The sequence below is a fragment of the Cetorhinus maximus genome, chromosome 1, assembly GCF_964194155.1.
Source record: "Cetorhinus maximus chromosome 1, sCetMax3.hap1.1, whole genome shotgun sequence".
In the NCBI taxonomy this organism is placed as follows: domain Eukaryota; kingdom Metazoa; phylum Chordata; class Chondrichthyes; order Lamniformes; family Cetorhinidae; genus Cetorhinus; species Cetorhinus maximus.
In genome coordinates, this window is record NC_135879.1 from 20,559,343 (window position 1) to 20,584,167 (window position 24,825).

General features: G+C 42.0%; 1 protein-coding gene across 1 annotated transcript in view; it reads right to left on the reverse strand.

The window, feature by feature from the left end:
* The window catches only part of sclt1 (sodium channel and clathrin linker 1), a 110,670-nt gene that overhangs the window by 51,131 nt on the left and 34,714 nt on the right, over positions 1-24,825 (reverse strand). Inside the window, exons 10-13 of the mRNA XM_078538582.1 lie at positions 20,953-21,023; positions 15,632-15,722; positions 11,991-12,082; positions 2,632-2,809 (exon numbers count right to left, since the gene is read on the reverse strand). Of these exons, the coding sequence (XP_078394708.1) occupies positions 2,632-2,809; positions 11,991-12,082; positions 15,632-15,722; positions 20,953-21,023 (432 nt within the window). The remainder of the gene's footprint in view (positions 1-2,631; positions 2,810-11,990; positions 12,083-15,631; positions 15,723-20,952; positions 21,024-24,825) is intronic.

Below are 24,825 nucleotides of genomic sequence, written 5' to 3' on the forward strand. Positions count from 1 at the left end.
CAATCTCTCCATCACCATCTACTTGCACCTCCTTAAATCACCTGTCTCTGTCCTTGCCTCAGATCACCTGCTGGTGAAATCCTCATCCGAGCCTCTAGACTTGACTATTCCAATGTTGTCCTGGCTTGCCTCCCACTTTGCACCCTCCATTAACTCACATATACAAACATGCGAATTAGGAGCAGGAACAGGTCACACGGCCCCTCATGCTCTGCCATTCAATTAAATCATGGTTGATCTGATTGTGACCTCAACTCTACATTCCTGCCTATCCCCAATAACCTTTCACCTCCTTGCTTATCAAGAATCTCTCTAGCTTTGCCTTAAAAATATTCAAAGATTTTGCTTCCACTGCCTTTTGAGGAAGAGAGTTACAAAGACTCACAACCCTCAGCGAAAAAAATTCTCACCCCTGTCTTAAATGAGGGACTCCTTACTTTTAAACAGTGACCCCTAGTTCTAGATTGTCCCACAAGAGGAAACATCCTCTCCACATCCACCCAGTCAAGGCCCTTCAGGATCTTAAAGGTTTCAATTAAGTCATCTCTTACTCTTCTATACTCCAGTGAATACAAGTCTAACCTGTCCAACCTTTCCTTCTAAGACAACCCACCTATTCCTGGTATTAGTCGAGTAAACCTTCACTGAACTGCTTCTAACACATTTAGATAATTGCTTAAATAAGGAAAACAATACTGTACACAGCACTCCAAATGTGGTCTCACCAGTGCCCTGTACAACTGAAGCTGTCCTCCTTTGCACAAAGTTCCATTCACCCATCACCCCAATGCACATTGACCTATGTCGTCTGGCAAGGCGATTTAAAAATTCTCAAGTTTATTTTCAATTCATTCCATGGCTTCACCCACCTCCACCTCAGCCAACCGTGCCATTCTCTGAGGTCTCTGTGTTAGTCCAATTTTGACATGTTAGCCTTCCCGATTTTTTTGCTCCACCATTGGTGATCATGTATTCAGCTACCTAGGCACTAAGCTCTGGAATTCCCTCCCTAAACACCTTTGGTTCTCTCCTCCTTTAAGGCGCTCCTTAAAACGTATACCCAAGCTCTCTGAATATCTCTATATGGCTTGGCATCAAATTACATTTAATAACACTCCTGTGAAGCAGCTTGGGACATTTTACTATGTTAAAAAAGACTTTTTAAATACAAGTTGTTATTGTTGACAGACAGTGTGTCCATCATCCAATCTCGGATGAACCACAATTTGCTTCAGCTAAATACCACAAACTTCGTAATCTTCCCAGAGTCCATTCTTTCTCGACCATTGTATCAGGGTGAGCAAGTTTGCTGACAACCTTGACATCCTATTTGATGTCAAGTTCAGCTTCTAAACCAATATCCTTTCTATCACAAGGATTGTCTAGTTTCACAGTTATAACATTACCTGCCTACATCTTTACCTCCTTCCATTCAGCACATCAACCCTCATCTCTGCCTTTTGTCATCTCCAGACTTGATTGCTCAAAAGTTCTCCTGGCAAGACTCCCTTTCTCCATTCTCCATAAACATCAGCTTATCCAAACTCCCTGCTGCTCATAACCTAATCTGCACCAGGTCCCACTTGCCCATCAACCCTGTCCTTGCTGATCTACTTTTGCTCCCCATCCTCCAACATCTCAAACTTCAAGATTCTCATCCTTGTGTTTAATTCTCTCCAAGGCATCAACCCTCTATATTTATAACCTCCCGAAGTGCTACAATCCCCAAACTCTCCATTTCTTGTACATCTCCATTAGTGACTGCACCAGTCTCTTAGTCCCATGCTTGAAATTCCCTCTCTAACTCCCTCAGTCTCTCCACATACCTCTTAAAGGAACATCGTTCCTAACACATTTTTAAAAACTCATCTCTTTAATCAAGCTTTTGGTTATCCTTTTAATATCTTCTCTTTTAGTTCAACATTTATTTCTTTGCTTTATGCTTCTGTAAGGAAAATTAGAACTTTTTTCTATATTAGGCACTGTGAATGAAATAAGATGCTGTGCATTTATGTAGTGCCTCTCATGACCAAAGGATGGTCCAAAGTGCTTTATAGCCAATGAAGCACTGTTGTAATGTGGGAAATGCAGCAGCACATATGCACACAGCAAGCACCCACAAACTGCCACGCGATGCTGACCAGGGAATTCATGTTTATTTGTGATGTTGATTGAGGGCTAAATATTGGCCAGGATACTGGGGATAACTCCCCTGCTCTTCTTTGAAATAGTGCTATGGGATCTTTTACGTCCATCTGAGATGGCAGACAACTTCTCATTGGAAAGACAGTATCTCCAAAAATGCAACAATCCCTCATTACTGCATTGTCAGCCTGGACATATGTGCTCAAATCCTGGAATGCAACTTGAACCCACAGCCTTCTCACACAGAGGCAAGAGCCACACCTGACATGATGCAAGTACATGTACAACAGCTTTAACTGTTCTTCACACAAATATGTTCACATCACACTCAAATGGTGTAAAAACAGGAAGAAAAATATACAAAAGATTCTGGTTACTCTTATGAGATGCAACGTGTTTTTCAGCCTATCAATAAAGATGTGAAACAGCCCCTCTGCTGGCATTTCCTTTGCAGCCCTAAAAAAAGAACCTACTGTGCGATCTTACCTGGTCTTTTTGTAAGTTTGCTTCTTCAAGGAGTTGCATGCTGTCCCGAACCTTGGACGCTGCCTCATGTTTCTCTTCCTCCATCTTTGCACATTTTTCCTGAAGTTCACCAATTTGTGCCTCAAAAGAAATTCTCTCTTTTCGCAACTGTTCTGCATCTTGTGCAGCTACACACAGTCTGCAAAAAAAAATATTAAAATCCATAAAAGAATGCAAGAATTGTATGTTTTAAGATTTGGTTAAATTTGCTGCGGAGATAAGACTAACAATTCTGGGAACATGTTGCCATGCAGCCAAACTGATCTAAATCTGCCAATTGAGTGGCTCAGAGGAATTAAGCACGGGAGTAGTTGCAATGCAGCCAAAGTATAAAATCAGGCTAACATCCTGATTGAGCCAACAGCATTAGGAGCAAGACCGCCACCAGGAGAAGTCCCGCTGGAAGTGGAGCAGTCAGTCCTACTCAGAGTTGATCCAATCTGCCTTCAGTCAACTCAGTCTGATTAATTAGGGAGTAACTGTATATTTTAAATCACTCTGTATTACTTTCAAGTTTAGGTTTTTGGCAATAAAGCCGTTGGAATTGTAGTGAAATTGTGTCAGTTGTGATTCTCAATCTCTCCAAAGTTACCCTAGTAACAGCGATCGCTTCAAAGTCACTATAAAAATGTAATTATACAAAAGTGTGCTGTGAGAGTGAGACATTCTACACAAAAATCTTGTAATTACAAGTAAATGGAATTTGAACATCTGCAACAAAACCAAAACTAGCAGAAAGCTAACAAAAAAGCAAAATAAGCAATCCTGGAAATCTAAAATAAAAATAAAAACAGAAAATGCTGCAAATACTCAATATGTCTGGCAGCATCTATGGAGACAAGCAGAGTTAATGTTTCAAGTTGATAACCTATCTGTAAACGTAATGGTGTAGTTCCTATGCAAATACAAATCTACATTTTTCAGAACATGCAAAGTTGATCTTAGCAAAATTAACCCATTTGAAATTTTAATTTTCACAAACACAAATATATCTGTAGACAGATCAGTAGGAAGGTCTTGTGGTGCAGTGGTAATGAGCCTACCTCTGGGCTTGAATCCCACTCAGGGACTTAACGGCCACAGAAGGTGCGTTCATAACTTGGCCAAACAGGTTGATTATCAACCTGTAAATCCTTCCAATACGCCTATGGTAGGCAGTAAGAGTCTCCTGGTCAGCCAGAACCATGTGGTAGCTGCAGCGTAACAGCCTCTCCATGTTAAAAGACTCCACACACAGGTTCTTGTCCCATGATGTACTCCATGGCGAGCATCCTCCTCACTTCGGGGACTACCAAATGGTGGAGCAAAAAAATCGGGAAGGCTAACATGTCAAAATTGGACTAACAGAGACCTCAGAGAATGGCACGGTTGGCTGAGGTGGGGGTGGGTGAAGCCATGGAATGAATTGAAAATAAACTTGAGAATTTTTAAATCGCCTTGCCTGACGACATAGGTCAGTGTGCATTGGGGTGATGGGTGAATGGAGCTTGGTGCAAAGGAGGACAAAGGCAGTAAGTTTTGGGTGAGCTCAACTGAATATAAAAATGGGGAGGTTATGCTTCAGTTGTACAGGGCGCTGGTGAGACCACATTTGGAGTGCTGTGTACAGTATTGTTTTCCTTATTTAAGCAATTATCTAAATGTGTAGTTCAGTGAAGGTTTACTAGACTAACACCAAGAGAGATAGATCAGTAACAGAGTAGTTTGAAGCAAGAAAGCATAACAAAGAAAATGTATCAAGTATTCATAAATGTGTACTACAAAGAAAAAAAAATTATAAATGGAGTTACATTATGCTTGACCTTTCAATTAACGTTGATATTTGCATGTAAATTAACTTATGGAAACACTGGAATAGGAATAATTGCATTCAGTCAGTCATTCAGTCCCTTCAGCCTGTTCCACCATTCAACATCATTTTTGATTCTGTAACTCTAATGTCCTTGTCTAACAAAAATCTATCAACTTCAATGTTGAAATTTTCAATTGAACTATCCTCAACAGCTTTGTGAGGGAGAGTTCCAGATTCTCACTACCCCTTGCATGAAGAAGTGCTTCCTGACATCATCCCTGAATGGCCTAACTTTAAGATTAAGCCCCTTTGTTCTGCACTTCCCCCACCAGAGGCCAGGAATTTCCGTGCCTGCTAGCATTGGGCATGTTCGGTGGCATGAACAGGCAATATGCAGCGATCGGTTTCACAAAAGCCTGAAACCAGTTCGCGATCGTCCACTCAGCCCACCAATGGTGGGCCACGTTCTCCGCCACTTGACGTCGGGAACCTCATTGTAATACATCAACATATCATTATTAGGCCTGCCTGCTGGAATTGCTCCCCCTCCCCCCCCACCCTGCTGGATTGTCCACCCATGTTCGCAGGAAAACACGCCGACGTGTTTCACAACATCACATAAGCGACTTGCACCTGGCGGGCTGCATTTCACTCGGGACTTCAAGGTTTGTTTGCCTACCTTGCTTCGGTCAGCACTCACAGTCATCAGCACCAGGCTTCACAACAGCACCACATCACTTTTAGGGGAGCTTACGGGTAGGTCTCTACTTACCAGATCAGCCATATGTGGGTGGCTTTTCAATGGCTGGAGGGCTAAGGCTTGCTTGGGGAAGGGGGAGAAGTGGCCTCAGGCAAGGGAAGAGGCTGCAGGCCGAGGGCCGTACTGGGCAAGGAAGGTAACCCTGGGTGTGTGTGGAAGCACATATTGATCTGTGCAAGTGGCCTCATGATGGTGAAGGCTGAGGAGGCTGTCTCCAGAGCAGATGAGGCCAGATGAAGATGTGAGGGTGTGTGTGAAAGAGAATGGTGATGTCCCTTGAGTGAGATGCCAGTGAATGTGTGATGGGCTTGTGAGTGTGAGAGTTTAGAGAGATGAGATAGTTGTCTTACCTTGGCGGCACGGATAAGATAATTCATCCTCTATCTGCATTGGATGGCCAACCTCTTCTGTGCAGCATTGGCACTGATCACCACTGCCATTGCCTACCAAGGCTGGTTGGTCACGCCAATGCCCATCCTGTGGCCAGAGCAGGGGTAAAGGGCATCACAACTGGCCTCCACAGTGTCCAAAAGGCATTCCAGTGACGCGTTACTAAACCTGGGGACTACAGTCTTTTTGCCTCTGGTGGACATCTTCCCTGTAGTAGTCGTGGGCTGGAAGCACTGAGATGTGTACTTACACAGCTCAACAATCACTTATGTGCAGTTGTGGAACCTGTTTGCGGGTGGATGATCCAGCGTGGGGGGGATGAGTACGTCAGGCTAGCGTTATAATGATATGCAGATGTATTACAATGAGGTTCTCGACATCTGATGGTGGGAAACGCAGCCCACCATCGACGGGCTGAGTGGACAATTGCAAACAGGTTTCACAACGTTGTGAAACTGATTTTTGGCCTTCACGCCATATGGTCCGCTCAGGCAGCCGAGAACACCCAATGCCAGTGGGCACGGATGATTCCGCCCTCTATGTTTGCACAGGTTTTGACTGAAGTATGGGAAAAGAGAGAGAGAAAAAGAGAGAGAGAGTCAAGCTGTGAATAAAATTAAATTAATAATAAATATATATTGCTGAAAAGAGAGACATGTTGCCGAAGCTTTTTGTCTTGCGCTCACCAGGACAAATGTAAGAATGCCAAATCTCAAACCATCACAACAATTTATACAAAAGCAGCAAACCATGGATGCTGGAAATCTGAAATAAGAACAAAAAAATGCTGGAAAAGCTCACAGGTCAGGCCACACCTGTGGAGAGAAACAGAGTTAACAATGAAAGGATTTTGACCTGAAACATTAACTCTGTTTTTCTCCACAGATGCTGCCTGATCTGTGAGCTTTTCCAGTAGTTTTAGTTCTTACACAACAATTTATACTACAGGAAAAATGGATGCTGATTGGTTGGCAAGTTGACTCCGATTGGCTGAGGCATTGCCATGGAGAATGCAATGGGGAACTACAGGCTCCCCAAGCTCCCCTGTAATTCAACATAGGCCCAAGTCTTGAACATATTCTTTTCGTTTGCAGAGAATGGGTCTCTGCGTAAGAACGTAAGTTGCTTCCAGGGAGCATAAATGAGCATATTACGAATTCGACTGATTATCTTAAACTGTTTGTTAGTGTAGCTATTAGCGTACTCAGGATTGTTCAGCAAGTGCTGCCCAATCATGGAATCCCATCTAACAGTGAGCAAGCATGGGTTGGTTGAGTACAGTCTGTGCTCTGCCTATTAAAATAACTGAAGGAACATGCTGTTTGATTTCAATCGTTGAGCCTACATATCTGGCATTGCACTGGCACCGAAATTCATTCACAGCATTGCTCAATTGTGTGGTAGGTAGAACATTTTTTTGGATTAATGGCCTGTTAGTGGAAAATACACTCATGTAGCCAATGCATAGTAGCTGTATAAAATACATGCTTAACCTGTTACAGCACAGAAGTAGGCCATTTGGCCTGTTGTGTCTAAGCTGACTCTCTGAATAAGCAACTCACCTAGTACCATTCCCCACTTACCCCCCCCGTAACCCTGCACAGCTTTCCTTTTCAGATAATAATCCAATTCCTTCTCGAATGCCTCAATTGACCTTGCCACTGTTGTATACTGCTTGTGATTGGCTACGGGATGGGTTCAGGGGCATGGGCATCTGAACAATAACTGGTTTAGTGTAAGAACAGAACTATTTACAGATGTACAAGACTACAGGTATTTCTCAGTCTAAACCATGAGCTTTCTCCAACTAGACTGGGAATCATGTGACTCTTTCTTACATCATCATGGGGGTGGTACTGTTTCTCCAGTCCCAGACATTAACTCTTTCAGCCCTGAACACTCTAATACTATATCTCCAACCCACCACCCCCCCCAAAGTCTTTGTCCAAATATATTTCACATTTATATTTACATACTAGCCCCACCCCCCCCCCGCCCCACGCAAAGTCTCTAACTTCATAATCGCTCCCTGATCACATCCTTGAGGTTTAGAAGATCGATAGTCTCCCCTTGGACCTCTTTGCTTTGACTTGGTTAGTCTATGGTAAAAGTTGCAGTAGCTGGTGCATTGTTGGATTGACTTTCAACGTTCGTTATATGTTTGGGTGAAACAGAAGGTTCTCTTAACAGGATCTAGACTTTGATCATCATCTTCTCTCCTTGCTGTTGAACCTCTCTTGATCCACTGTTTCTCTCTCATGGTCAGATTTTGTGGGTTTATCCCTTTCTTTATGTCGACCATGTTCCCTATCCTTGTTTATTGAGTTGGCCCTGCGTAGTTTTAACGGTTTTGTCCGCTATTCATTACCTCTGGAGCAATGACTCTTTATAGCCTCTGGTTTGTGACGTTTCGGGGAATTATGGATTGCCACCTCTAAAGGTAATTGTGTGGGCAAGACAGGAAGCTGTGGGGATGGCACTTGGTCAACATCTTGCTGTCCCTCCAATTCCAGTAACCCTGATGTGGAAGAGAGGTCAGTATTCTCCAAAATGGAAGAAATCAACATCATCTGGTTCAGTTCTGTCTCTGGTTCTGTACCTGTTTGACTGTTTGCACCCAGGGTCACCAATTCTGGTGGGTAGATAGGCGTGGATGCACTTACTAAGGGGTTGCCACTGTCATATTTCTTTTTTATTCATTCACGGGATGTGGGCATTGCTGGCTAGGCCTGTATTTATTGCCCATCCCTAATTGCCCTTGAGAAGGTGGTGGTGAGCTGCCTTCTTGAACCGCTGCAGTCCATGTGGTGTAGGTACACTCACAGGGCTGTTAGTGAGGGAATTCCAGGATTTTGACCCAGCGACAGTGAAGGAACAGAGATATATTTCCAAGTTAGAATGGTGAGTGGCTTGGAGGGTGAATGATGAATGTGGCATTGCATCAGCGTACCTTATCACCTGGGTTTTGTCTTCCACCCTCTCCATTGTTCAAATTTTTGAGATACTTTGCCTCTCCAGAGTAATTATAGGCAGACTGGGCACTTTTCAGGTCCAAAGGTGGTGGACTTTGGCCTATTTGCGAATTTGCACAATACACAGCGAACAATGATCTGATTAAGGTGGGCATTGTTCTGCAGGATAGCTTTGATGTGCTCTATTTCTACATCCAGCTTGCAAGGTGAGTAAATGGCTAGGGCCCTAGTTACAAGATTGTTGATAAGGCCAATCTTATAGCACTTGGAGCTATATGAATCCCAATGTGTATATTGACTGTAAAGGGAGGCTTGCGGTAGATAGTAGTGGAGAACCCATGAGCAAATTTCTCAACTAGCCTTTTGAGGAAAGGGACTGTTCCATTTCAAAAGTGAATTGGCGTGTGGGATGGAGCGTATTAAGGTGTGTAAGGAAATCTTTACACGCAGCTGCAGATTGAAAGATCACGAACGTATCAAAAATATGCTCGGGGTAGGAGGTTAGGGCTCATTTCATCAAAATATATGGCTAATTGTATAATTACATTTTATAAAGGAAAAGTACTTTTCATGAATTACAATAGGTCTGTGAAATTTTTGTAACATGGAAAGGGAGCCTCAGAAGTTTAATTGTCCCGAAACTGTTTCTCTCTCCACAGATCTGACCTGCTGAGTATTTCCAGCATTTTCAGTTTTTATTTCATATTTCCAGCATCTGTAGTATGCTAGGCCGCAACTTCCCAGCTCCCCAGCATCGGATTTGGGGGGTACTCCAAAGATGTGTTGGGGAACCCCACTCAGAACTTCAAAGGTCAGGATTTGCATGGCAATTGCCCAAAAGTGCAAACTTCCTCTGGGCAATTGCCCTACTCTGGGAACCATCTGAAAATGTGATTTAAATTGCAATCTTCGGATGGCTCTGGCTGTGTTACATAAATAGTTACTCAGGAAAAGTTAGAAGAATTAAAACCTCTTCTAATTTCTGGGTAACTATTGTAAAGACACAGACCACAACACCCCCCACCCCCAACCCCCGACCCCTCAGGGGTCTGCTCCCACCCCCTGACTAACCCACATCCCCCACTGACTCCCTATGGGATCCCCCCTGACCTGACCCAACTCGATCCCCTGCAACCCGGAAGGCCCAACCTCCTCTACTCCCCGGCCCAACCACCGCGGTATGCTTGCAATGCCCCCCCACCCACCCCTCCACCTGCTCCTGCAGGCCACCTCCCAAATTCTATCCGCTTACTTTAGGCGCTTACCTTCTCCCTGACCTGTTAGTTTCAATGGGACCTTTATCCTACCAGGTTTGTGCAGCTAGTGCCGTAAAAAAAGGTGCGTGGCCTTCTTCAATCCGACTCTGCTGGGCTGCCAGGCTGGGCCTCGAGGACAGCTGCGTTGCCTGGATCTCGCCCAGCCTGAGCCGGAAGGTCGGGCGAGGCAGGCACGGAAGAAATTTGTGTAAATAATTGGGCACGCAGTGGTAATCCAACATTGTTTGCCACTCCAATGAAGTTATGGCCCTCTGTTTTTTGATACATATTTGTATTTATCTCTAGGTCAGAGGTAACTGAACTATTTGACTCCGAGCAATAGAACCATAGAAAAGTTACAGCATAGAAGGAGGCCATTCGGCCCATCTTGTCCAGTCCAGCCCGAGGACACCCAGGTGCCCTTTCTAATCCCACCTTCCTGCACCCAGCCCATAGCCCTGCAGCTTACAGCACTTTAGGTGCAGATCCAGGTACTTTTTAAAAGAGTTTAAAGTTTCTGCCTCTACCACCAACTTGGGCAGCAAATTCCAGACACCCACTAACCTCTGCGTAAAAAAGTTCTTCCTCATGTACTCCTTACACCTTCTGCCACTTATCTTGAATCTATGTCCCCTGGTTCTAGAATTCTCCATCAAGGGAAACAATTTTATCCTGTCCACTCTATCTATTTCCCTCATAATTTTGTACACCTCAATCAAGTCACCTCTCAGCCTTCTTTGTTCCAAGGAAAATAACCCCAACCTATCCAATCTCTCCTCGTAGCTACACTTTTCTAACCCTGGCAACATTCTTGTAAACCTCCTATGCACTCTCTCCAATCTGTTCTATGAACCCGGGCAACTCGATTTCTAATTGCACCGTATACTTCTTACTGGCTGCTTTGCTCTATTTGAATTTTGTGAGCCTTTAGGTCGCAAAAGCAGAGTTCTCAATACAGTTGCAAGCTTCATTGGTGGATAAATCCTAAATCAGAACACCGAGCATCAAAAGTTTGAGACAATTTCAAACATGAATATAAGCTTTGTATGATGTCTCTGAAGTACCAAAGTATGTACCTAAACAGCCCAGAAGACAAAAAGGTAGGACACTCCTCTATATAACTTACAATGCCACTCCAAAGGATCTTGTTAATCTTTGGGTGTTGCAAAACATCTAATTTTAAAACTGGTTCTCTAAGATATAGATATCAACATATTACGTCAACTCTAATTATTTTAATGCTATTGAGTTACTTTATTTTAAAGTTACTGTTTGGTACATAATTACCATGGTTTTCAAAAATGCTCAGTCCCTTCTAAAGGGGCTAGATGGCAAATTGTTAGCTGATCACATGCTGTAACTAATCATTAGAAGCTGATACATTGGCCTGAGTGACTTGGAGTAATTGACTTGCCCAACTGCATCAAATGATCTGTTGTTAGTAATCAAGTGGAGAATCTTATACGGAGATTAATGTAAAATAGTCCAAGTGTTCAATAATGTATGCCAAAGAATTCCCACTCTCAAACACCTTTAATTGTTTGCAAATTTGTACAATATTAAAGAAACATTTAATTCACTTAGTTTCTGTCTGGCCCTCTTTATTATCACCAAGGTTAAGGTACTGTACTGTATAATATTTCAGTTTGGTCTTAGCTGTAGGTAACCTGACCAAGTGCAGGCTTTAAAACACCATTCTAGAGTTACTTATCTATGCTTGAAATAATTAGCAAACCTGAAAATAGCAAGATTTGAAAAGCTGAGAACTGGTGGCTGTATTTTGGTGAAGTAACGCAGAATGCTACCTGTGGATTAGGCCTATCATTCTCCATATGCTGAACTCTCAACTTGCTGACTGAAGCAGATACTTCTGGGATGGCAGGGCAGAAGGATAGCAACTCCATGCTAATTTGTGTGCCACCCTTAGCTCATTATATTCAGCAGCAATATAAGAAGGGTGCCTGTCCATCTCCATTTACATTTGGGGAAACAGATGCTTTTTGAGAGTGGACCCTAATGCTGGTTATAAAAATAAAATGCATTTAATTCTGAATACCTTTTAATAAAGCCTCTAGACGAAAAACGGGCTTGTAAGCTTAGGGACAGAAACTGAATGTTAAAGAACACTTTATTGCAAGATTGTGTAATACCTGGCTTCGAACTGAGCTATAGCGGATTGTAACTGTTGCAATCGTTTGTCTGAGGCTTCCTCTCTCCCTAGGGCGGCTGCAGCATCCTCCACCTATAGATAATGAGAAAACCACACAGTTCCGAGATAAACACAATTATTTTTAACATGAGTGTAAGTCTCTATATTAATGTGTAGTTACTAATTATAATCAAAACATATAATACAGGAAACAAAGCAAATAGCTGTTTCCTCCCATTGCCACCAATACCTGAAACCTCTTATCTAAACTCACAGTCATGCAGGTCTACACTGGTTGATAGAACAGGAACTGAAATGTGGTTTTTGGGGGTCAGCAGGAAGTTTCAATAGCATTTATGTTTATGCTGAGGTACAAAGCTAAAATTCAAGTTCCGCAATTAAACCTGCATAGGCAGAAGAGTGGAGCTGATCCATTCATACTGGCGAGCACTCCACCAAATAAACACTAATAAGCACATACAGTGCTTTTTTATTTAAAATTGTGAACACAAGTTGCATTTATCTACTTGCACACTGTAGAAGTACGTACAGCTCTTGATTGGAAATAACAGACGGTTACAGTAAGGAAACAAATGAAAGGGATGAACAAATGAAAAGTAAATGCAGTTGCTCAATGGAAATTTAGAATGCAGTATCTACTGTAGTGCAATTCAACATCTCACAAGGTATACCTTTTTGTGGTAGTGTGCAACTCTCAATGTGTGCATTTTATAATTACAAACCAGGGTTGGAATTGGCATGAACCAACTCAACTTTTCCCACTACTTATGGGGTATAAGTAACCCATGTCTAAAATCTAAACAGCTTAATCATTAACAGACACCAGTGACGTAGCACTTGTATAATTTTACAGCTGTTGTGTTAATTATCACTATATTGAACTACGTCCATTCAAATCCAGTTTAAAAAAAAGGCAACCAATCCCTTGGATCCTCACTTAGTACCAGTTTAATAGTTGTACCTTCAGCGTATCAATAAAACAGATATTAATGGTATACACTCTAACATACCCACAGCACTTGCTCTGACTTAAATCTGTTGTCTGAGGGGGATTATGGATTTCAGATTTGTTCAAAACGTAATAGATGAAAAACTGAGCCTGGTCAACAGTATATGTGAAAATTTAAGCAACATATTTCTGGCCAACATATTTCTGAATGCAGGTGACTGTGCAGTTTAGTCTTATTCATATTGCCAAGTGGAGGTTAGAAATGGGCCAGGTGTCTGGGTGCTATTCAGTCCTTAGATGAAGTAAATCCAACTCATGGTAAATTAGTTTTCATTTTACCCCTTCTTTTCAAGATTTCCTTTTGGACAGAGCTATTCATTATTCTGGCATTTACACCCACTCTGGATAAATGCTTTGTCTTTTTATTACAACCATTACCACTCCTTTTGCCTTTCCAGAACAATTTTGTCATTTGCCGATCCCCTCAAGGAGTCAGGCAGGGTCCTTCGGGTACCCGGGTACAGAGGGAGGAGGAACGAGGAACTGCAGTTGGACACCCCTGGGACCTCCACTCAGGAAAAACAAGATTCTAACTGGCGCATAGTTTAAAAAAAAAATCAGAATCAAAATGGGGGACAGGGTTCATGGTCTAAAGTTAACGAACTCAAGGTTGAGTCCAGAGGGTGTAAAGTGCCTGATCAGAAGATGAGGTACTGTTCCTAGAGCTTGCATTAGCTTTCACTGGAACACTGCAGCAGGCCAAGTACAGAAACGTGAGCATGAGAGTAAGATGGTGAATTAAAATGGCAAGCAATTGGAAGCTCAGGTCATAATGACGGACTGAGCAGGGGTGTTTCGGAGAGTGGTCACCCAATCTGTGTCTAGTCTCCCCAGTGCAGAGCAGACCACATTGTGGGCAGCAAATACAGTATACTAAATTGAAAGAAGTGTAAATAAATTGCTGCTTCAGCTGGAAGGAGCAGCTGGGGACTTGGACAATGAGGAGGAAGGAGGTAAAGGGGCAGGTGTTACTCATCCTGCGATTTCATGGAAATGTGCTGTGGGAAGCGGAATGAGGTGCTGGGGTGATTGAGGAGTGGACCAGGGTGTTGCGGAGGCAGTGGTCCCTTTGGAATGCTGATAGGGGAGGGGAGTGGAAAAAGTATTTGGTAGTGGCTGGAGATGGTGGAGGATGAACCTTTGAATGTGGAGACTGGTCGGGTGGAAAATGAGGACAATGGGGACCTTATCGCAGTTCTGGAAGGGAGGGGAAGGATGAGAGCAAACAATGTGGGAAATGGATCAGACTTGGTTTTGGCTCCCAGTGGCAGGGTGGGGGGAGAATAAATCCTTGGTTGACGGAAAAGAAAGACGTATCAGAAGTACTGTTGTGGAAGATGTGATGGAGATGGAGAAACTGGGAGAATGGAATGGAGTCCTTACAGGAGGCAGGGTGTGAGAAAGTGTAGTGGGAATTGGTGGGCTTATATTAGTACACAGTCTATCCCCAGAAATGGAGACAGAGAAGTCAAGCAAGTGAAGTGTCGGAGATGGACCATGTGATGGTGAGAGAAAGGTGGAAATTGGAAGCAAAGCTGATGAAGTCATCCAGTGCCAGGCGAGAGCAGGAAATGGCATCGATACAGTCATCAATGCACTGGGAAAAGAAAAGAGTTGGGGAAGGGTGCCTGAGTAAACTAGAACAAGGAATGTTCCACATACCTCACTAAAAGAGGGCTGGGAGCCATGCAGGTACCCATTGCAACTCCTTTTATTTGGAAGAAGTGAGACAAGTTAAATGAAAAATTGTTCAATGAGAGAATGAGTTAAGCCAGGTAGAAGAAGGTGGTGGCAGATGGGGACTTGTTGGGCCTCTGTTCAACAAGGAGAGAGCCTTCAGACTACCCTGGTGGTGGATGGAGGTGTAAAGAGATTGGTTGTCCATGGTGAAGAGGTGGTGGTTTGGGCCTAGGAATCCGGAAATTGTTGAAATGACATAGGGCACCAAAAAGAATCACAGATGTAGTGGGAAGAAATTGGAGAAAGGGGAAAATTAGAGTCCAGATAGGAAGAACTAAGTCCAGTGGGGCAGGAACAGGCTAAAACGATGGGTCTACCAGGACAGCTCTGTTTGTGGATTTGGCAGCTATTCAGAGTTGCTGTTAGTTTTTTTATTACAGTAAAAGTCTTACAACTTCAAATCTTGTTGTGTGATGTTTTCAGCTGGTCATTGGAATCCAAATATATTTTTAAAAGCTATTGGTCTCTATAGAGATCGCAACAATATTGGTGATATTTTTATTCTTTGATAACATCATTGCAATGGTCCTATTCTCCTATAGCAGGCAGCTTGATAAAATACAAATATCTTAACACCAGCAAATCAGAAATGTTTATGTTTCATTCAATTCTAATCGAAAAGAAAATCACACTGCACATATATCAATCAGGTGCAATGCATTAACCTACACAATAAAAATATCTGGATTATAGTTGTCACTTTGAAAACTTTACAGAATGAGCACTGCATCCAGAGGAACAGCCTTTGTTTAAAATAAGAAATCCAAACTGCCACATAGGATCTTCACTCCTGCATGAATATCCTTATTCAAGATAACATGCAGATACATGAAGCTTCCACAATTTTTTACCTCAAGTTAACATTTACGTACATTTCTCTGCATGTCTTCTTGCATCCTTTGCATCATTTTGTTCATTTCCTCCATTTTCAAAGTTGCTGTTCGCAAGTCCAGTTTTGTTTTCCTGTACAAACAAAAGTTTGAACAAATTCTGCAACTGTTACATGAAATAATGTTTGGTTCAATTGACCGCAACATCCTTTAAGTCAAAAGGCCATGGGTTCAAGCCCCTCTTTAGAACTTGAGTACATAATCTAAGCTGACACTTCAGTTTAAGTACTGAGGGAATGTTGCGTTGTTGATGTGCTGAGGCTTTGGATAAGATGTTAAACCAAGATCCTGTTCAGGTGGATGTTGATCTCTGTCAGAAGGACAGAAGCTTGGCCAATGTTCTTCCCTCAACCAAAATACATTGAAAAAAAAAGATTGCCTTGTTATTAATCTCATTTGCTGTTGTGGGACTTCACTACATGTATTAGGTGCCACATTTGCCTAAGTAGAAACTGACTGTATTTCAAAAGTTTCTTGTAAAGTCCTTTGAGGCATGCTAAGAACACGACAAAAATGCTTTATAATTCCAAGTACATTCTTTGCAAAATTTTACTTTTTAATGTTAACTACTTTACTAAGACCAATAAAGCTGTAGGGGGGTGAGCAGAACGGGTTGCAACCTCTTCCAGTTTTATTACAGATTTTGAATTTTGTCTTGTTTCATTTTCAATTAAAGAAACAGGTGGTAACTTCTGAACCTAGATCAGCTTGCTTCACTGATTTAAATTGCTAATGACAGGATTCATGTAAATAACAGGTGTTTCTTATTAACCGAGCAAGTTATCTATGGTATTGCTCATGTTTGGGTACATCAAATTATCCAACAGGATTTTTCTGAAGATTATATGGAGTTTGGGTTGTAACAGGCACAAATTTCATTTACAGATTGTGGAAATTCTGTTTTGCCACACTTTCACGTTACATTTTTAAAAACATATTATAGATCTCATCAACTGTAATACTTCTGTTCACATTTCTTTCGTTAAGAACATGTGAGAACATAGGAACAGATGGAGGCCATTCAGCTCATTGAGTCTGTTCCACCATTCAATTAGATTATGATTTAGCCTCGAAAACACAAGCGGTGACAAAGGCTGATGTATGATATAATAGGTACTTTTGTTATCTTATTGTTTTCCACATACCTTACCAAGTATAGACTAGAATCAATGTTGATCGGCATTATCAATAAATCTGTTGTATAACAGATATGCTATTGTTCAAATTTTCATGCTCAGCCTACACAGTAAACAAACACTAAATAACTTTATTCCACAAAACATGGACCATACAGATGTTTCCAATTGTGGGTAAGACTATCCTGCAGGGGTCATAAAAATAAGATTGTCACTAATAAATCCAATCAGGAATTTTTTTTTATATGAGAGTGATTAGAACGTGCAACTTGCTGCCAGAAGAGGTAAATGAGGCGAATAATATAGATGCATTTTAGGAGAAGATAAACACATGGTGGGGTGGCAGGGGGGGGGGAAGAAGGAATTGAGGGTTAGGCAGAGAGGTCAAATAATGAGAGATGGAAAAAGGCTGAAGTGGATCACAAACACTGACATGACCAATTGAGCCAAATAGTCTGTTTCTGTGTTGCGAACACAACTGCATCATAGAAGATGCTCACTATGTTACCAGGCATCCAGAACACAGGCAGTGTTACCTGCATCTTCACAAGTTGGTTATTAGCTGAAGAACAACCTGCAAGAGAGGAATCTTTCATTGCTTGCAGCAAGACCAATGAAGGATCAGAAAATTGAAGGAGTCAGAGATAATGGTAGGTATGGAGATCAGTGAACCTGATTTCAAACTGACTGTGTAAAAAAAGTACCACCATGCACTTCATGGTGGAAGAAAGGCTGGACAGGACCAAACATAACTCTCAGAAACCACTATTTCAGAGATCAGTAATGTATCTCAGTCATCAACAACTGGCTTAAGTAGGAAGACTTTTGACCGAAATACAGTAAAATAGGGACATTGTTCCACGATTCTTTGAGATACATTTGACATAGGTTCTATATTCAAGGAAGTTATAATTTATATCTAGATAGTTTGAGAATGAAATGCAGTTAACCCATTTGGGAGAATTTTCTCACTTGAAAAGTCATGAGGAGATGCCCATCACCAGTAGCCTAGCCAAAGCCCTCCATTGAATATTGGAACTTGAACGAGGAGTATCTCCCTTATGTTACAACCATATGGCAACTGCTTGAGAAATTCTTCAGCCTGACGTTCCATCATGGAGTTTTGTCACTCTTTCCACCATTCCCTATGTAGGCCTGAGGCCAGCAGCCACTAATTTTTGCAATTTTGTATTTCTGCTTTACTCTTGATTTTAAGCCGATAAAGAATATTTAAAGCTATTTTGTATTATATCTTCACTCAGCTGCATTTACAAAAATGCCTGTGATAGGTCAACCTTTGTGAATAGTTCACCTCCATTCAGAGCAGCGAACAAGTCCTCAATTTTTGGTAGCAGGTACTGATGCACTTCCAGGAAAGGATTAATGGTGATTTTATAGTCACCACACATTCTGATATCCCATTATCCTTCACTGATGGGACGATGGGAGCTGCCCACTCTGCAACTTTCTCAATTATCTGGAAGTTTTCAAGTCGTTCTAGTTCCTATTCAATTTTCTGTCGCATTGAGTAGGGAACTGAATGTGGTTTGAAGAACCTTGGTCAGGTTTCGGCCTTCACAGCAAGTTTTTAATAACTCTAAGACCTTCTTTAAAGACATCAGTCTGCTCGTCTAACAACGACTGCAACATAGGGCTGTAATGCACTTTATTTATTTTATTCCAGACCAACAAAATTTCTTTTAGCCAGTTTCTGCCATAAGCGATGGACGATCCCCTTTCACAATGATAAGTGGCAACCTTGCTATTTGATCTCCATATTTAGCTTGAACAGACATTTTTCCAAGTATATTCACAGGCTCACCAGTGTAGGTGCTAAGCTGGAGGAGGATTTTCTCCAATGGGCATTTCTTGAAAATTTTCTCCCATGTCTTCTCTGAAGCAATAGAAATAGCTGCTCCAGTGTCAACCTCCATTTCAACCATTTAAGACAATGCCAACTTTTGTCCTTCATCTAGTTTCAGATCAGACTGAATGCAATACAATTGCTCTTCTGCACTGTCGCTGTTAGTTTCACTTTCTGCCTCGTCTGGACTCGCATTACTTTTGTATTTTGTTTCCAAGTAATGCGTCTTTTTAAACTGCATGTTTATTTCCAAGTGTGGCTTGTCTGTGTGCTCCTCGTGATGCCCTTTTTGGCGGTATTGCTTTACTGTGATCAGCCTTTGATCTACATGAATGCTGCATGTGTCCTTTTTTTCCACAGTAGTGAAAATCAGCGGTTTTTCATTTATAGGCTTCTGCATTATGCCCTATTCCATTGCAGCGATAACATGTTTGGACTTTACTATTTTAACTTCGGCATTGTTAGAATGCGTTTTCAAATCTCCAGCTTGTTTCTCTGCCATTTCTATGCTTTGCACAATCTCGAACGCTTTCTTCAGTGTCAAGTCTTGCTCCGCTAACAATCTACGCTGAATTCTTTCATTTCTTAGTCCACGAACCAAGCGATCACACAACACTTCTCCCAAGTAACCTTTAAAGTCACAATGGTCCACTAATTTTCTCAACTCTGCCAGGAACTGGGAAACTGACTCACTCTCATGCTTTTCTCTTCAGTGAAACTTGAATCTCTCTGCAATAACTGCTGGTCTGGGATCGAAGTGTTTTTTTCAAAACGTCCACAAGCTCTTTAAAGCTTTTACCTGTTGGCTTGTCAGAAGCAATGAGATTTCTTAAAAAAGTGAAATTTTTCATACCGATGACTGTAAGAAACACTGAGGCCTGCTTTTCCTCTTCAATCTCATTCACAATGAAAAGCTGTTCCAGTTGCTTGACATAAACAACAAAGTCCATAGTTGCTGGATCAAAAGCCTCTAAAGCCCCTAATAATGACGATCCCATCCTCATCGCCATTTGAAGTGTTTTGTCACTTAATAATTAAGAATATACACACACAGAGCTATCTGCTTCTGAACCCCCAACTTCCTGTGTAAAAAAGAGAAAAAAAAACGGGCAGCCCTCTCTCCCAGAGGCCAATTGAGCCACTTACATGAGGCAGGTGGATCCTTTGCCATGTGGGGAAACCACCATATAAACCCTGATAGCCTCCTAATGGGATCAGGGGTGACCCTCCTATTCAGGCACTCCTTGGTCCATGGAGAAGCTATTCTGGCAGTAACGGCGCCACCAGCCCTCACAACCACCAGCTCATCAGGACATGCCTTGACTTGCCCCAGCGCCCCCAGGTCTCACTTACCTGGTTGGGAGTGTGCCAATCATCCAAGGCATCTGCTTCTTCCAGGTGCAGTCCCAGCAGTGACCACCACTCCCCATAGTGTTACTGAGACTGCCAAGTTGCCAGCCCTCTGATTGGCCTACAGCTCCTGTGGGGTGGGGGGAGGGGGGCAAGCATCCTGAATAGGAATGGCAGCCCTGACGTCAACCAATTAGTTTCCTAGCCCCTTTAAAAAGACGCCTCAGGACCTTTAGAAGGCCTATTAGCGGAACCTCCACTGTGAGAACGAAATTCCGGCCTGCATTCACTTAGTTGACTTGGATATAATTGGGTCAGTTTATCAGTCAGTGCAGTAAATTGGTATTTCCCCCTCTGCAAACCACGCCTTCCCCACCCCCCACCCCCACCCCCAACAGTGGAAACAGTTGGTGGAAACTTTTAACCTTTGCTCCAACAGACAGGCAAGTGACCAATGCAAGTCCCAGCTTCATTGTGTTATTTTATCAAAAAAACTTTCCAGGTTGCAGAATAATGCCTCCAGTGTGGAATAAGGCAAAATTCACATGGAAACTGATGTATTGTACACAATTTTGAGAAAAGGTCTTCGGAAATTCTTGGAAGAAGCTACAGAAGCAGAAGTTTAGTGTACCTGCTTATATTTGAAATACAAACAAAAATGACTGCAAAAGCACAGCATGCCAATCAGCGTCTGTAAGAGATAGAGCGGTTGATGATTGCAATGAAAGGTCATCCCTGAAATTTCAAGCTATTTTACACTGTATGCAATTCCAACATTTCTCTTTTTTTATTTCAGATTTCTGTTATTTGTGTTTTTTCCTTTTATTAGATTTGTTTGTTGGGCAGCTCCTGTATATTTTGAATACTGTTAAATATTCACTGTTGTATTTTCTTGTAAGGGAATGTGTGTACCTGACTCTGATTGTGATGGAACACATTTCGATTATACATACCTCAACTCTTTGTGATGCTGCTCCAATTCCGAATTCTGCTCGGTCACTGTGTTCATAATCTGCTGATTATTCTATTTGAAACAGCAAGAGGAAAAAGCTATGTTATGCATTTCCAGGTTCACATGATGGATTAATAACCTACAACAGGTTTAGGAAAAGGCACGACCGCCAAGCATTTAAAGGCACAACCTCCATGCTATTTAAAGAACAAAGTCTGTTTCATTAAAAAAAAGGTATATAGTCTTTGTAATTGTAGCAAAGGTATCATCATCAGAACTAAGCAGAATAGCACTAAAGCTACTTTTTTAAAATTTAAGAGTTCTTAATAAGAAAATATTGTACAATGTTTAACAGCATTTGCATCATCGTATAGTCACTGCGTAACAAATCAGTTCAAATGTCCAATAATATTGATATTGAGTACTTTAGTCCATATCTACTTTTGTTGGCATAAAAATAGGAAGAAGTAATGCTGAGTACAGTAGCCTATAAAAGGAAGGAATTTGCATTTATGTAGTGTCTTTCCATTTTCAGAATGCCCCAAAGCAATTCACAGGTAACAAATTACTTTTGATGTGCATTTACTGTTTTGTAGGCAAGTGCAGCAGGCAAATTGTAAACAGTGAGGTCTTTCAAACAGCAAAGACATCAATGACTAGTTCGTCTGGTTGGTAATGTTGGTTCAGCTATGAATGTTGGCCAAGAACATAAGAAATAGGAGCAAGATTAGGCTGCTTGCTCCCTCAAACATGCTCCACCATTCAATAAGATCATGGCTAATCTGATTATGGCCTTAACTCCACTTCCCTGTCTGCCCCTCATAACCCTTGACTCCCTTGATCAAAAAATCTGTCTAACTCAACCTTGAATATTTTCAATGACCCAGCCTCCACTGCTCTCTGGGATAAAGATTAATAACCCATTTGAAGAAGAAATTCCTCCTCACGTCTGTCTTAAATGGAACGCTGCTTATTTTGAATTTGTGCCCTCCCAGTTTTTAGATTCCCCCACAAGGGAAACATCCTCCTTGTATCTACCCTGTCAAACTCCCTCAGAACCTTATGTTTCAATAAGATCACCTCTCATTCTTCTAAACTCCAATGAGTAAAGGTCCAATCTGCTCAACCTCTCCTCACAAGACGATCCCTTCATCCTAGGAATCAACCCAGTGAACCTTCCCTGAACTGCTTCCAATGCAAATATATTCCTCCTTAAATAAGGAGACCAAAACTGTTGGCACTACTCTAGATGTGGTCTCAGCAATGCCCAGTACAGTTGTAGCAAGACTTCCCTACTTTTGTATTCCATCCCCATTGCAATAAAGGCCAACATTCCATTTGGCTTCCTAATTACTTGCTGTACCTGCATGTTAATTTTTGTGATTTATGTACGAGGAGATCTAGAGACTCAGAGGACTTATTTTCCTTCTTCAAGAAAATGCCATGAGATCTTTCACTTCCACCTCTATAAGCAGATAGGACCTTGGTTTAATGTCACATTTAGCATGCAGCATTTTCTCAGTTCTGCAATAAAATGCAAGCCAAGAATATGTACTCAACAACAACTTGCATTTTTGTAAGCACTTTTAAAGTAGTAAAACAGGAGTGTAATCCAACAAAAACATTGACTATTGCTGAAAAAGGACATTTTGTCAAAGGTTTTCGTCTTGCACTCGTCAGGACAATCGCCAGAATACCAATGTCAGGGGAACAACAACATTATACTGTATGAGAAGAGAGTGCTGATTGGTTGGCAAATGGATTCTGAATGGTAGAGGCGTAGCTATGGAGAACACACCCATTAATGGTGACTGACAGTTAACTGCCAAGCATTGTTTGAAATTTTAAACCAAGCAGCTTGACCTTGATTGGTCAAGACATTGCCCTGAGGAATGAACCAGCGAATGGCTATCACTTTTTTTGTTTAGCTGAAACAGGTGTAATGTGTGTACTGGACGCTGTGTATTAATATACATAGCTTCCAATACACACAAATGCACCACACTGTGAGCCCGACTGACAATCTTAAATTGGTTGTCAGTGTAATTTTTTAGCACATTGAGGATTATTTAGGAAATGTCGTCCAATTGCAGAATCACATCTAATATTGGACACTGTGTTTTGAGTATTGCAAGCATGAGCTTGTTGGGTACGGTCTGTGCCTTGCCTGTTGCAAACAGAGGAAGGGACATGCTGTTTGATACGATCCGCCTGTCTTTGGGACATATGGCCTACATACCTAGCATCACACTCGTCCTGAAATTCATATACCACATTACTCATTTGCGAGATAGGCAGAACGTCTTTTTGGCTTGACGGCAGTATCCTGTTAGTGGCGAATACTACTCATGCTGCTATTGCATAGTGGCAGCGTGAAACAGCTAGTTTCACCTGTTGCTCAACTTTTGAGATACCTTGCCCTACCAGGGTAATCTGAGGTAGACTGGGCACTTTTCAGGGCAGAAAGTGATGGCCTTAGGTCCGTTCATGAGTTTGCACGATATATCGCACAAAATGATCTGATCAGGGTAGCCATTATCCTGCAGGGTGTTTTGATGCACCCTATTTCAGCAAATGGTGAGCAAATGGCTTGGGCCCTATTTATGAGGTTGCTGATAAGGCCAACCTTATAGCGCTGTATAGAGCTGTAAAAACGCCAACGCGTGTATTGACCAGTGAAGGTAGGCTTGCGGTAGACCGTGATAGAGAATCCTCTGGCAGATTTCTCAACTAATGTGTCAAGGAAGGTGAGTTCATTTGACTGCCCCATTTCAAAGGTAAATTTGAGTGCAGGATGGAGTCCATTAAGGCATGCAAGGAAATTATTACATGCTGTTATGGATTTAAATATAGCAAACGTATCATCCACATATTGGAAATATGCAAGTGGTAAGAGGTTAGGTGTCATTCCATCGAAGACATGTTTCTCATGGAACCCAACAAAGGTGTTTGCGAGAGCTGGGTCTAGAGAGGATCCCATGACAACACCATCTATTTGGACATACATGGTGTCGTTAAAGCTGAACTCAACTGTGCAAGTTGGCGAGTTTGTAAGCTCAATGAATACTGATTCACACAATGGTGGCAGGTCTAGATTACCTTGATATAGTGCTGCAGTGCAAATATCTATGGCTTCCTTAAGTGGAGCATTGGTGAATAGGCTAGCAATGTCAAATGAGCACATGGATACAGCATTGCTATCGATATGCAAGTCCTGTATGATCTTAGTAAATGTGAAGGAATCCTTTACCGTGTATCTTTGTTCAAAATTGCTTGTAACAACTCGCCCAACCATTTGGCCAATTCATGCTGTGCAGAAACGGTCATAGATGCGACAGGGTGTAAAGGGACATCAGTTTGTGTGGCTTGGGCAGCCCATACATACTCGGACGCAGCGGGTCGTGAAGACAACCCCTGTCATATATATATCATTCGGCAGCTCATTGCTCTTACACAAGTCCAGCAAGCGATTTTTTTTTAAGCTTACTTTGGAGCAAGGCTGTCCGATCATGTTGAGCAGCAAGTCCAATGGATATGAATTTGGACGCGTCATTAAGAATGGTGTGCATTTTGTTGATTTGGTCACGCTTGTTAAGGTTGACTATTCCCGTCTCTTTGTCAGTTGTCAAATTGACATTGAGCCAAAGAGGACAGGTGATCAAAAGCTTGGTCAAAGAGGTAGGTTTTAAGAGGCATCTTAAAAAGAAAGGTGGAGAAGCGGAGAGATTTGCAGAGGGAATTCCAGAGCTTAGGGCCTAGATAGCTGAAGTCATGGTGAGAGGAATTGTGGATGCACCAGAGGGCAGAATTGGAGGAAGGCAGAGTCCTCAGGGTTGGAGGATGTTACAGAATAGGGAGTGACAAGACCATGGAG